General features: G+C 41.3%; 1 protein-coding gene across 6 annotated transcripts in view; it reads left to right on the top strand.

The window, feature by feature from the left end:
* CIT (citron rho-interacting serine/threonine kinase) overlaps positions 1-14810 on the top strand; it is a 69035-nt gene that overhangs the window by 46879 nt on the left and 7346 nt on the right. For 4 of the 6 annotated variants that reach the window (XM_064727172.1, XM_064727171.1, XM_064727174.1 and 1 more), the window contains exons 25-40: positions 3620-3817; positions 4256-4449; positions 4948-5083; positions 5483-5587; positions 6801-6941; positions 7118-7225; positions 7917-8079; positions 8324-8488; positions 8584-8721; positions 9591-9771; positions 10001-10092; positions 10380-10484; positions 11353-11522; positions 12488-12568; positions 12769-12904; positions 14091-14230. In XM_064727172.1, coding sequence (XP_064583242.1) covers positions 3620-3817; positions 4256-4449; positions 4948-5083; positions 5483-5587; positions 6801-6941; positions 7118-7225; positions 7917-8079; positions 8324-8488; positions 8584-8721; positions 9591-9771; positions 10001-10092; positions 10380-10484; positions 11353-11522; positions 12488-12568; positions 12769-12904; positions 14091-14230 — 2253 coding nt within the window. The remainder of the gene's footprint in view (positions 1-3619; positions 3818-4255; positions 4450-4947; positions 5084-5482; positions 5588-6800; positions 6942-7117; positions 7226-7916; positions 8080-8323; positions 8489-8583; positions 8722-9590; positions 9772-10000; positions 10093-10379; positions 10485-11352; positions 11523-12487; positions 12569-12768; positions 12905-14090; positions 14231-14810) is intronic. The other 2 variants (XM_064727175.1, XM_064727177.1) reach the window with 1 other exon arrangement.

Genomic DNA, 14810 nt, shown 5'->3' with positions numbered 1-14810 from the left:
TAGGTGAAGACAAAAGGAGTCTGATTTCTGCTCTCACTTCCTCCTCACAATAATTTGGGGCTGAGAGACAGCTTTTTCTTGTTTCCTATTTATTCCTGACAGGTAGCTTTCTGGTAAAGATTAGTGGGGATGGGGAGCAGTGGTAATGGATAGAGCAACACTATTAGTCTGGAATTACATTAAACTCCAAGTAAAACACTGCTGATAGCGTCCCAAAACAATTTCCCTTGTTGTGTCCTTGCATTTTCCTGCATGTTTGTTGATGGCATCTGAAAACTGAGATACTTTTATGAAGGAATAGGGTGTGGGAAAGTTTGCAAGCTGCAGTTATTGGTATATAAATAAAACTCCTTATTTTTATCCTTTTCCTCATTATTGTGCCTGTGGTTTTGGTATGTGGAGCATATGGATTAAATTTAGTACATTTTTATCTGGTGTGCAAACCAAATCATCGAGGCCCTGACTGTTTGTTGCTCTGATATTTGATTTAATCCATGGCTGGAGAGGTCTGTAGGACCAGGGGTAACAGCTGTGAATCTGCTCAGCCTCACCAGAGGAACACTTTGCTTTCCTCGGATTATTCAGTGGGGAGGGAATTATGCTGGATGTGGCCCCTTCTGCTGAGGAGCTGCTGTGCTTGGGCTGCTCTGCAATATTTAAAAATGAGATACAGTCCTCTGCATCAGGATAAAGATAAGCTGTGTCCTTAGCTGTGGTGTGCAGTGAAGAATCTGTGTAGTTAGATGATATCTCTGGTTTATGGATTAGTTGTGATGAAGATGTGCATAAATAGAGGAGAAAATTCCAGTTGCTCTGAGTGGTGATGCAGTGGCACAGATACAGTGGCTGTCCAGATTGTCTAGAATTGCTTTTCCAAGGTTTCAAGTGTTTGCTTAATTTATAAACTTAAAATGTGAAGATTTTTCTAATTATATTATGGGTTTCTAAAGGATATAATGGCATTTTCTTACTGACTTCCCTTTAATATACTTCACATTTACTCGAGAATAGCTCAGAATTGGTTGTCTTGTTTGGGGTTTTTTGGGGCTTTTTTTTTTTTTGCCTGGGGATTTCCTTAACTGAAAAGAAAAATATTTAAAGCTATTAAATCTTTCCAGGTACAGGATTCTGATATAGGTTGTATGGATGCCCAAGCCAGTATTTCCAATTAAATCTGGGTTTTTTTTTTTTTTAAATCTGTGTTTTTTGTTGTTGTTGTTGTTGATAACCAGGACAGGCATTTATATCACACTACATCCCATTTTCCTGTGTCAGCATTACCCATTACTCTTTAGGCTTTTAGTGTTAATAAACTCTCTAATCCTGTTGGGTTATACATAGCTGTAGATAGCTATTGGATGTGATAAAAAACATCCCCTTTCCCCATGAAAAATGGAAGATTGTAGCAAGAGGAATAAATTTTCTCCTGTGGAAAAAAATTGTATCTATCTAGATTACATTATCTAGGTTTTAATATAGCTGGAATTTAAGCCAAGGTATTTTGGAATTGTCAGTAAATACACTGTTAGAAGAAGGAAAGAAATCATGTCACATCTTCTGGAACCTTTCTTTGTTAACTGCTTTGTTATTTGTCTGAAGTTTTCCAGAAATATCCTACTAGATAAAATATAGCAGTGAAATATAATATGATCTGGTTTAATTTTAGTTGTATTCAGGGAAAGAAGTCAAAATCTCAGAACCTAGAATAAAAGAAAATGGGAGCTCAACTTCCAGCCCTTAAGGAATAAAATCAACTTGAAATACAGCCAGTTTTAATAATTAATTAAGTAGTTGGACATATTAACTCTGCATATTACTTTATCCATTTTGTGTTTCCCTCATCTCAGTTTTCTTGTATTTCAAAACTAGCTTAATATTTTTTAATAGAAATTACTTGTACTAGTGAATGTATAAAATATATCTTGAAACTGCCTAGATACATGGTGTGGTTAAACATAAAATTAAAATAAATGGAAGAAAAAGTGAGTTTCTGATCTGGCAGAGATATCAGCTGTTGTAAGAGCAGTAGGTAAAGCACTGTGAAAACAAATGTTCTTTTGCTCCTTTTTGTTTGTATAAACAAATCTAAATCCTTGTTTCTGTAGCACTATAGGCACCAATGTGTCCTTACAACCCAGGCTGCTCTCTGAAAGCTTGGTGCAAACAATGCAGGGGAAAATGTGTATTTTGAATAGGGCAGGGAGAGTGCTCAGAAACAAGCACATGATCAGATTTCTTCAGAAATGTTGTGTTTTGAAGTGTGAATCATCTTGATTTGACCCTGAGCATATGGGTGGCAGGAACTCCCCTTCACCCAGCAGGGAGTAATGGCTGTTGGACTTTTCCTGCTCACAGTTTAAAAACCAAATACTGTTAATTTAGGTCTAGGAGAGGCATGGTAAAAGGCTGCCAAAATATGCATTACAGATTCTTCAAAAAGAAGTGGTTGTCATCTTTCCAGAGAGCTGAGAAGAGCTGTGTGCTCTATCCTCTACTGCTTTAGATATTTAAGTCCTTGGCTTCTGTAGGAAATTGGAACATTTACATTTGAATGTGTGGCCAACTGTGCTCTGAGATTTTATTTTTTCCCATTTAATGAAGTATCTTATTCACTTTTCTTTGACATCCAGGCAAAAGAGCCTCTAGAACATATTTTGAAGAGTTGAATGTGAATTGTATAGAGTTTACCAGTTTCTGAAATTCTTTTTATTAAGCTGATTTCAAGATTACTGAGGTTTCTTTCTCTTCTGTTGTGATATTGGTTTTGAGTTAGGAGGTACAAATTCATCCACCCAGTGTTCAGGCCTTTCATTCATAAAACCAACTGTGAAAATGGCCCACTGTTGTTTATATTTGTCTTTATTGGAGGGGACTGTGGTTGAAAGCTTTTAGTTAGTGCTGACTGAACAAATGGATGCTCCCCCTTTGGCAAAGGCCTTGTTGAGTTTTTGCTTTTCACTGATTTTCCATATTGTGTTACCACACTGGCTTCTTCCCTCCTGTGTACCCAGCTGCCATCCATAATGCTGTTACTTTGATAGAATGTATTTCTGAACATTTTTCTGCCTTTCCTGGTTATACCCAGTGTTACAAATAATAATATAAGCAATTCCCAGGGATATCCATCAGGTTGCACTGCCTCCACTGCACCTCTTGGTCTGTTTTCAGTCTTGGTCTGTTTTCTTCAGTAGCACACTTTGAAAGGCTTTCTGAGAGTGATTAGCCTCATTGCACTTAGGGGAGATTGAGGCAAAAAAAGGTCACTGTAAGTCAGCAGCAGAGCTGAGAATCCAGCCACAACTCCTGGCTCCCAATCCAGTGCTTTAACTATGGCAGGTCCCTCAAATAATAAATTACATTGCAGCATATTTATGCTGTGAACCAGATTTAAAAAAAAAAAGCTATTTTCTCTAAGACACAAAACTTTACTACTAATCCAAGTACATTACTATGCAAAAATATCTACCACTATAATGCTGCCCTTTTTTGAATTAGAAAAAATGTAAAAGCTTGGAAATAAATAATTCTGTGTGAATTGATTAATCTCCCCAGTTATATAGAAGAATGGATGATTTGAAAAACCTGTGCTTACTCACATGTAATTTATTTTTCTTTCTAGGTGATTTCAGATTTGGAAGAGCAGCTGAACCAGCTCACTGAAGACAATGCAGAGCTGAACAACCAGAATTTCTTCCTGTCCAAACAACTGGACGAGGCCTCGGGGGCCAACGACGAGGTGGTGCAGCTGCGCAGCGAGGTCGATCATCTCCGCCGGGAGATCACCGAGAGGGAGATGCAGCTCACCAGCCAGAAACAAGTAAGGCTCTCTAGGTCTGCTCAGCTGGCAAAAACTCCTTTTACATCTGGGAACCCGTGAGAAGTGATGATGCTTCCAAGGGCAGTGGCATTTAAGCCTTCCTTCCCAAGGTGGTTGAGTGAATGGAAATTTTTGGTATTTCCCATCGTGTTTTTACGACATTTTATTTAGCAATCCTGCACTCTGAAGGCATTGTCATTTAGAATTACTCATTTTAATTTTGTGGCTCTGGAAATCTCAAAATGTTCATAATGAGATCGACCTGACATTATCAGGGATCACAAGTGAATGTACAGGAGCCTTGAAATAAATGGGCTGTGATTTCCCAGCTCCTGCTGGCTGCTGATTTGCATGTACTGTAATCGAAATGCTACGGCTGAAGCTGAGAGTGCACGCTTGATGTGGGATGTGAGAATTGATAGGAGGATTTATTTTTAGACTATGGAGGCCTTGAAGACAACATGTACGATGCTGGAAGAGCAAGTAATGGACTTGGAGGCCCTGAATGATGAACTCCTGGAGAAAGAGCGCCAGTGGGAAGCGTGGAGAAATGTTCTAGGGGATGAGAAGTCCCAGTTTGAATGTCGAGTTAGAGAGCTGCAGAGGATGCTGGATACTGAGAAACAGAGCAGGTCTCTCTCTCCCTTCCTTCCCTTTTATGAACTTTTATGAAAATCCTCTATAGAAGCTAGTACAAAAATTATATTTAGCATAGGATATGGGAGTTGGAGCTAAATATAAAATCTTGTGAGGTAGTTCTAAAAATGGTTTATTAGTTAATAGTCATCACTGATATTGTTCCTTTTGTTTCTTTGCAAGTGAAAGATTCAAGGGGAGTGGTATTTATCATTGTAACTTATAAAATGTCTTGATTTATTATCTTCTATTTTATTTTATGGAAAAAATAGTCTTTGCTCCTGACTGTTCCTGTGGGGTCTTGAAATTTTTAAGGCTGTAGTTCTAGCAGGGGCAGGAACAGGATTATATAATATAAAAGTGTTGCAGCAAACAGTCTGGCTTTCTAATGTAACATCTTGAATTTGAGGCAACCTCTGAAAGAGTTATTGATGCCACTGCCTGCTAGGGAGAGGTCAAGGAGTTAGGTAACATTATTTTCCATTTTAATGCAGAGTGAGAGCAGATCAGCGTATTACTGAGTCTCGCCAGGTGGTAGAACTGGCTGTCAAGGAACACAAGGCAGAGATTCTGGCCCTGCAGCAAGCACTCAAGGAACAAAAACTCAAAGCAGAGAGCCTTTCTGATAAGGTAAGTAACTTTCAATCCTAGACTTTCATAATTGGATAAAATATTTTTCCACTGATATTACTTTTAGAAATGTGGCCTTCAGCAGCTTTTTTCAAGATGTTATAGAGACAAATTAAAAAGACTGGAGGGCATAGAATAGAATTCTATCTGCAAACCAAAGACCTCAAATTTTCTTTGAAAAAGACTAAAGCAGACAGCAGGCTATGATGCTTGGAATGAAGTCCTTCAATAACTTGGTATCTGCATTTGAACAAGCCAAAATATCTTTTGCCTGGTTTTTCCCCAGCAACCAAAGGCTAATTGTATCATTTTTCTTCAACATGTGCTTGGTGAAGTTGGATTTAAGACTGTGGAATTATATTTATTAGTGTTCAATGTTACTCTGACCCTGTTTCCCAGCTCAATGACCTGGAGAAGAAGCATGCCATGCTGGAGATGAACGCCCGCAGTTTACAGCAGAAGCTTGAGACAGAAAGGGAGCTCAAGCAGAGGCTTCTGGAGGAGGTAACCTTGGAGATTCATGTTAGAACTTCAGAAGGTTCCACATCTTGAGGAGGGGAGGTTGTGTGAATAAGAGTTACACATCCATCTTTCTTCTACATAACTAGGGAGATTAATCAAGTTGGGGGAGTTGTTTTCACTTAAAAGTTTGCAGAGTGTGTGACCATGTCAGGGAGCAGTAAAAGTGAGCTGCTCCTCAGGGGCAGGGGAGATGGCAGCCAAGGGGGACAGCGTGCCATGCAAGGACAGGACATTGCAGCCTGCAGGCTCACACCCACAGCACCTAAACAAGAGGACCAGGACAGATTTGCTGAAGGTACCAGTGATCATTATGGAAGCCTCTGGTCACAAGGCAGGTCCTAGGTCAGGCCTGCAAGGCCAGGTCTGTGCCCAGGCACAGCTCTGACCAGGCCAAAGGCCACAGCTTAAAACCAGCCCTGGAGCCAACATGCTGAGAGTGCACACCTGGAGGCCACAGGTGAGGCTTCTCTCACAGCTCTTGCCATCATTGATTTGGGTCACAGGTTTTGATACAAGGTCACACACCTGCACCACATCAGAGAGTAATTGAATGCAGGCAACCAGTTCTGTGTGGTGGGGGAAGAGGCTCCAGAGGAGGATTTCAGGGACAATCAGGGCATTTAGAGCCTTCTGGTATTCTTGGGGTACTGACATGTTGCCTACTCCTTTGTGCATCACCAGGAAAGATTCCTGGCTCTTACTTTGTAACATAGGAGCATTTATGGTTTTCCTAGTCAGGGATCTTGTCAAGAAAGTGTAAATTCTAAAGGAAGTAGGAGTATTTTGTCATGTGCGCTCCTCTGGTGTTAATTGGAGACAAAGATACAAACAGCTGGCCATTATTTTCCTTATCTCATGTGACTATGACTGTCCTGGTATATAGTAAAGATTGTAGTTTTAATTTATTTTTACACAGTACTGAGGTGGCTTCTGGTGGTTGTACAGAGAGCTTGAGAAAATAAGGTTGCTACAGATTAATATAAATACATAGAAATGCTTGTTTAGTCACAACGCACTCTGAAAGAAAAGGAATCTTCTGGAGTATTTGTCATTTTCCAGCTCTTGAAGAATTATGTGTTTATTTATAAGTTCTGCAGTGATGATTATTTTACAAGAGTGACAACATTTAACAGCTTTTCCTTACAAACAAGAAGACAACAAACTCAAACCCTGGCCTTTGTTTTCCTTTCAACAGCAGGCAAAGCTGCAGCAGCAAATGGATCTGCAGAAGAATCACATCTTCCGCCTGACTCAAGGTCTGCAAGAGGCTCTGGACCGAGCAGATCTTCTGAAGACTGAGAGAAGTGACCTGGAATATCAGCTGGAAAACATTCAGGTGAGGGTGAGGAAGCAGGACAGTGCTCTGCCTCATTCCCTGTGAGGCTTTAGGATGTGATTTACAGTTTGTGTGATACTTTCTTTAGGGTATTTTTTAGCTCTGTTTTGCTATCAAGTTGTTTGTTTGTTTCTTCTGTTAAGATGAAATTTCTTGCATCTGTGTGTAATTCACAGGTTCTCTATTCCCATGAAAAAGTGAAAATGGAGGGCACTATTTCTCAGCAAACTAAACTCATTGATTTCCTGCAGGCAAAGATGGACCAACCAGCAAAAAAGAAAAAGGTGGGTGAAGAAGGTTTGAGAGGCATGGAATTAAATGGTTTTGTAATTAGTTATGTGCTGTGTATTCTTAATATTCTGTTTTATCTTTCTTTGTGTAACGAAATGTTGTCCTTATTTAAGACCATTCTGAGTTGGTGAACACAAACTTTACTAGGTAGAATGTGTTCTTTGTGGCTTTTCTGGTATTTTGTTATTCCTACAACATTTAGGTTACACCCCAGTAGCTACACCTCAGTGAAGCTGTAGGAATACAGAATTTTAAGCATGTTTTTTTAATGCTAAGTATGTATATGTGTACAAACCTATTGTGTACCAAGAGTGGTTGTCCTTTAGTCACAGCATAGGACGGAGCAGTCAGGCAATGTGACTCGTGTCACATCTTTGTCATAAGCTGCTCTGTCACTTTGAATGAAGTAATTTAATTTTAACCACGTATTTTGAGATCCTCTGTTTAGATGCTTTCAGAGACTCCAGGTGTGAGTTCTAACAGGTAATGTATGTCCCTCTTTGAATTAATCCATATCTTGACGTTTTTCTCTCCAGTGCCAATATGAACTAAAAATCCATCCTTACACATAACAGAGTTGCCATTAGGCCCTCTGGCCGGACTGCCACTAGCTAGTGTCACTTTGCCTAGGTTAAGCCATCTCTTGCTAGGAGTTAGGAGTTGTCTGTGTGTTTCTGTTGCTAGGGCCTGTTTAGTCGGCGGAAAGAGGACCCTTCTTTACCCACACAGGTTCCCCTGCAATACAATGAGCTGAAAGTGGCACTGGAGAAGGAGAAGGCTCGTTCTGCTGAGCTGGAGGAGGCTCTACAGAAAACACGCATTGAACTCAGATCTGCTCGTGAAGAAGGTAGGGGTTAACAGAAAAGGTGGATCTGGAAGGAGGCACCCGTTCTTGGTCTGAAAATGTGCCTTTAATTGTGTGCCACTCTAGCAATAATTAAACAACATATGTTATTGCCACTGCTGTGATGTTACAATAAAGCTACACTTGATTCTGTGGGCTGTAACTGCAGACTGGTCACACAGAGCCCTGCTAGGAACCAGAGTGCCACGTTGGTCACATTAACCAGGGACATTTGTCTTGTCTGTAGCTGCTCATCGGAAAATATCGGACCACCCTCACCCCTCCACGCCGGCCACAGCCAGGCAGCAGATCATCATGTCTGCCATAGTGCGCTCCCCAGAGCACCAGCCCACGCCCATCAGCCTGCTGGCTCCTCCCTCCAGCCGCCGGAAGGAATCCTCCACACCTGAGGGTAGGCTCCTGCTCACCTCCTCCTCTTCTCCCCCTGCAATGCCATCTCTTTACTGACTGAGTTTTCACCCTGCTGATGATCTGTGTCCCTCGCAGAGTACAGCCGGCGCCTGAAGGAGCGGATGCACCACAACATCCCCCATCGCTTCAACGTGGGGCTCAACATGAGGGCCACCAAGTGTGCCGTGTGCCTGGACACCGTGCACTTCGGCAGGCAGGCCTCCAAGTGTCTGGGTAAGGGCAAAACTCAGCACAGCTCGGGGGGAGAAGAGGCATCAGCTCGGAAGGTTGCAGTTTATTGCAGCCCTGATTCACATGAAAAGTCTCTCTTTTGGCCCGCACGTTCAAAGAATGAGTTGGAGTTCTTCAGTTCTCAGTCTCAGAGTTTTTTATTGTTTCTTATCTATAAAAATTTTTCTCCTGCCCTGCCAAGGTCCATCCAGCAGGACAGTTCCAGGCACACTGCCTGCCCCCGGGGCAGTGTTCTCTCTTTATACTACAAACTATGTATAACATGTTTACAATTACTTTCCAATACCCATCACCTATGTTAGACAGTGAGTTTCTATTCTAAACCAATCCAAAAGTGCCAACATCGCAGCAGAAGATGGAGGTAGAGAAGAAGAAGAAAGGCTGGACACGCTCAAGTCCCTACATCTTGTCCCCAACACCCTCATTCTAAAAACCCCAAAATCTACTTTTTCACCTAGTGATAATTTTATTATTACACTATTTAAACTTCTGTGGATTTCAGGTCTTCATATAAAGCTGGTAACTTGCTTCACGGGTCATAATCAAACCCCCAGGTGTTCTGGGCTGTGTGCCAGGGTCTCTGAGCCCTCTGGCAGGGGTCCTGGCAACTCTGGACACCCAGAGGGATGTTCTGGGTTCAGACAGCATCACCCATCTAGAGCAGGGAGAGAAATGACAGCGTGAAGCCTCTGAAACTACTTGGTGCAAACATTGAGAAAACATCATGGTTTGGAGTGGAAGGGGAACCTTGGAGAAGCTGGGATTTGTGAGTTAGAAGTTGAGGCAGCTGTGTCATGATTGTTTTTTTTTTTTTGTCATTTAACAGAAGTTTTTCCCTGTCCTCTTGTCAGAATGCCAGGTGATGTGTCACCCAAAATGCTCAACTTGCTTGCCAGCTACTTGTGGGCTGCCAGCAGAATATGCCACACACTTCTCGGAAGCGTTCTGCCGGGACAAGATGAATTCCCCTGGCCTGCAGCTGAAGGAGCCAAGCACCAGTCTGCGTCTGGAAGGGTGGATGAAAGTGCCAAGGTACAAACAGGACTCTTGGTGCCATGTCAGGTGCTGAAATATTTGGCCTGATATTACCCTGGCTCTTACAGTGAGATAATTGGTAAAGACCCATTACATGGGCATTGCAATTACACCACTATAATTACAGTTGCTACTGCTGAAATTTCTCTTTTATAGGCGTTGCATGCTTGCTTTACATAGAATCCAAGCAGAAAGTCCAACATGGCTTTGTGCTTGTTTTCCTCAGGAATAATAAACGTGGGCAACAGGGCTGGGACAGGAAGTATATTGTCCTGGAAGGAACCAAAGTGCTCATTTATGATGCAGAAGCAAGAGAAGGTAACTTAGAATTTCTAGCAAGAACAGATATTTTAATCTTCAGATATTGTTTGGTGGGTTGAGAAGCTTAAAGGTTATTATTGTTTCCTATGGCTGTACCAAATTTAGCTAAATCTTCAGTGATAAGGCAACATTTTTTTCTAGACTCTTAGCCATTTTATTGGTTGGCATGTCATAATAATCCAGCTGTGAAAACATCCAGTGGGCATCCACTTTCTTTTGCTATCACAGTTGTTTTCTTGCTGCCTGTTTGTCTGTTCCTAATCTGTCTCCCCATTCTGCTGCAGCTGGACAGAGGCCTCTGGAGGAATTTGAGCTCTGCCTTCCTGATGGTGATGTAACTGTTCATGGAGCTGTAGGAGCTACTGAGCTTACCAATACAGCAAAGACAGGTGAGAATATTACATAGATCAGGTCAAATGGATTTCATCTGGCTTGCCATCAGTTAGCCTTATTTGGCTGAACAGAATTTTCTCCCTCGAGCTTTCATTGTGTAATGCTGTAATTTACCTCCATCTGAATTAGGGGAGTAGCTCAGCACTCCAGACCTAGTTACACCCAGGCTGTTGCTTCTGTCGTGGTAGAACTGTGGTTAATATAGTCATCAAGCCAAATGGAAGTAAATCTTAAGAGATCTGTAGCATAAACACTCGCTTTATTGAAATTTCTTCTCTCTTAACTGTGATGTATCATAACTTCTGCCACCATTGTGCTCTGACCACAAAGCCATTAACTTAAAAATGCTGTGGGGTGTATACAGTCTCTTATTATGAAAAAATGTTGATGTGTTTATTTGTATGTACTGAAGAGAACTGATGGATAAGATTCTGTATGTCTTGACTGTTACATTAAAGGATACAGACTGTTAAAAACAAAGGTTTCCATAACCAGTTTTTACAGATTTTCCTTAATCAGTACAGGGAAAACTTTAGTCGAGTGGCTGGTTTTGTTTTGGTTTTGGTTTTTTTTTTTTTTCCCCCACAATGGAATTTCTTTCTCTTTTGAATAAAAGGCAAGAAATTATTTTTGTTGAGTTAAAGACAGCCTTGTATGTATGGATTGCATACATCCAGCTAATATTTAGGTGTAAGTAGCTAGCCTGTGCAGGACCTGTAAAGGAGAAACCAATGTGTAAATTGCCATGGTACGTCATGATAAATACAACTTCTCTCCAATGAGGCTGAAAGGTGTTGATTTTAAGTCCACTGACAATATTCCAAAAACTAATCTAAGTCTTATTCTATCTATATAACATCTCAGATGTGCCATATATCCTAAAATTGGAGTCTCATCCACACACCACTTGCTGGCCTGGTAGAACACTCTACCTGTTAGCACCCAGCTTCCCTGACAAACAGCGCTGGGTCACAGCACTGGAATCAATAGTGGCAGGTGGGAGAGTTTCCAGAGAAAAAGCTGAGGCTGATGCTGTGAGTATAAAAGTTTCATTTAATAATAAAATATTCTGGGAGGGAGCAGAGTTTTGAAAAATATTTTTTCGGTATTTGACATACTGAGGGTTAACTGAAGGTAAGTTATTGCTTCTGCCTTTATGATTTGAGCACCAGGAGCCAGTTCACTGTGAGAATGATGCTGTGTATTACAATACCCTTCTTTAGGCTTGGGGAGTGTAGTAAGAGAATCCCAAAATATCTCTGTAATTCCAGCAGAGGAAGGAAGAGCAGTTAGGACATTGTTTAAATCCAGTCTCATAAGGTACCACATGGAACAAGCAGACCTTAAAAGAACCAAAAACTCCCTCCCCTCCCATTCTTAGAGAGCCAGAGGTTTTATGTTTCTTGCTGGGGGGAGGTGTGTGTGGGTGTGTACTTTTTAGTTTAAGTTTTATTCCTAATAAGAGGTTATACAGATTTGTTTAGGTTTTGGATAGCCTTTCTCACACTGTTACACTGATAACTCTATTTTCTGGCAAAGGGAGGTTGGATTCTGTGGCATTGCATAAGAGAATTAGCTCTGGAGGTAGGGAATATCTGACTGCAGGAAATACTCTTTTTTCCTCAGGCTCACATTTCTTTTGTATCTGAGAAAAAAACATGCTCCCACCAACATTTATACTTTTCTTTAATCCTTCCCCTTGGAAAATTCCACTGCTCTGTTGTAGGAGGTTGGGGAAAATGGAAAGGATAGAGACAACAATAGGTTCTGCCTGAATTTAGGATAATTCTGATCAGTTTTCCTTACTGTGTCTAAGGTAGATAAAAGTTTACTAATTCTTTTGTAGGAGGCATCCCTGCAACTTTTAGCTTTCTGAGAAAAAGAAATCTGTGCCAATCTCTTTGCCTGTCTGAATGATGACCTTACATTGTTAAAATACCCACAGATAAAGAGATGAAGATTAACTCAACAAGAAAAAAATTATTTTTGTCATTTACAGAAACTGCTGGGGAACTCCCTGCTGAAGCTGGAGGGTGAAGACCGTTTGGATATCAATTGCACAATGCCCTTCAGTGACCAGGTAATGGTCATGTGCACTTGGTCTTTCTCAGAAGTGGATAATTGATTCAGGGAAATGGTATCTTGATTGCAATATGTGTAATTATGCACTTGTTTGTGGGTTTGATTTTTCTCTTCATTGCTGAGGAGTATCACCCAAGCTACTGCTGTTGGAGCATTCCCTGTTCTCCTCACGTAGAGCTATTTTTTCCCCTATTGTAGGTAGTGCTGGTGGGTGCAGAAGAAGGTCTCTATGCCCTGAATGTACTGAAGAATTCCTTAACACACATCCCAGGAATGGGAGCTGTCTTCCAAATTCACCTCATCAAGGATCTGGAGAAGCTGCTCATGATAGCAGGTACAGGGCTGTGTCCCCTCTGGCCCTGCAGTGGCTCTGTGCTGCCAGGTCCTGCTTGCCTTTGGGTTTGTTCCAGGCTTTTGTCTGTTTTTTTTTTTAATCAGCAAATTGGCAGGAATGCCTTGCTGTGGTTAACACAGTCCTGTCTGAGGCTGGCTGGTAAGGGATGGTGTGAATGAGCACTCAGTTAAACCTTCACAAGAAACTGATTTCAGAGCTGAGGGAGGGAGCAACCAGAGACAAAACATTTCCAGGTTAGAGATCAGTTGTCATTTTAAGTTCAGTTTAAAAAGTGTTGGGCTAATCAATGAACATCTCTTCATAATTATTGCATAACATTTTAAATGTAATTAACCATTTGAGGACCACTATGTGATCACTGGGGCATAGGGCCAACTTTTACCCTCTCTTGCCCTGTAACAAAGCTGGGACTCCTGTCATGATTTAAGATTTCTTTATGAAAGGAACACCAGCTTTAATCTCTCCATCTGTGGTTTTCCAGAGATAATCCTTCCCACACGGATGTAGGCATGCTGAACATTAGGCTGTATCTTCATCTGAAAGCCCAAATTATCAAGTGTCTATATGACATTTGCAGGGAATGAAAAACAAATTCTTTCCTGTTCTGCTAGTTTTGTGGGTTTTTCCTGGTAAGGGTTTAAGATGTCCATGGTCTATTTGTGCCAGGGTGGTAGAGAACAAAGCAAACCTCACACATAATGAGAAAGCTGTGTTAGTCTGTCACTGGGCTTCTGAGAGGAACTGGCCTTGGGCTGCAATGCAATTCATTAGGGTAGTTCTTGGAAATCCCTTGCCAGTTCTGCTGGCACAGAGTGATTAAAACATCTTGTACTTGAAGAAGTTCTGAAGGGCAAAATGAAACTTCCTGGCTAATTTTGAATAATGTCTTAATGAGGCCACAATTACTGTGTACTGCTAGACTTCAGCAACACTAATAATCCACGCAGGGAATGGTTGCTCTCCTGGTGGATTTACTGCCTGTTGTAGGGTTGGGATTTTGTAAGTTTTCTGTTTCAGTTTGAATAGGAATAATATGGAATGAATTCTGCCTGGTACCTTGTGTTTCCACAGTAACAGCCTGTAACAATGAGCTGCTGCTTAGGTAAGACTTTTGTAGTGAATAGGGAGTTCTCCCTTGATGAAATGCACCCGTTTTTGTTTCCAGGAGAGGAGAGGGCTCTGTGTCTTGTTGATGTAAAGAAAGTGAAGCAGTCCCTAGCCCAGTCTCACCTCCCAGCCCAGCCTGACGTCTCACCAAATGTCTTTGAGGCTGTCAAAGGATGTCACCTTTTTGCTGCTGGCAAAGTAAGTCACTGCTCCCTCGTGCCCCCAGACCACCCCTTAGACTGCTCTGAGCTTAATGTTAACAAATCAGCATCTTTACTCCACTGGCAACACATCCAAGGTCTGTATTCTTGCTCTGAATATTTTTCTTCAAATAAGAAGAATGTATGGGCTGAAGAGAGGCTGAGCTGGAGACAGAATGGGGGATTTGCTGCTAATGTGGATCAGTTCAGCCAGGATGCCATGGTGGTATAGCTTAAACTGCTAGACAGTAAGAAATCCAGCATAGCATGGTGCTACTGCCTCCTCACTACTGACTGCAGTTTTGAAGTTTTTAATTAGCAAATTCTGTCCAGTCTTTGTTCTTGAATGTCATGCTTCCAGGCTAGCAAATTTCCTTAGGTGTTTGTGTCACTTTAATTCTAAACATTTACACACATTGCTGGTTTTAGTATGGAGCATTTAACCACAGCAAAAATTCTCATTAACAATAACTTCTCTGGACTACTTTGATAGCAAACTGAGCACCACTCATTTCAAAGTGATGCTTAAGATAAGTTTCAGGGGTTAAAATGTAGACCTAACCTATTTCAATTTGTCA

The sequence above is a fragment of the Zonotrichia leucophrys genome, chromosome 15 (assembly GCF_028769735.1).
Source record: "Zonotrichia leucophrys gambelii isolate GWCS_2022_RI chromosome 15, RI_Zleu_2.0, whole genome shotgun sequence".
In the NCBI taxonomy this organism is placed as follows: Eukaryota; Metazoa; Chordata; class Aves; order Passeriformes; family Passerellidae; genus Zonotrichia; species Zonotrichia leucophrys.
The sequence above is the reverse complement of the archived record's forward strand: the minus strand, read 5'-3'. Positions and strand labels throughout refer to the sequence as shown.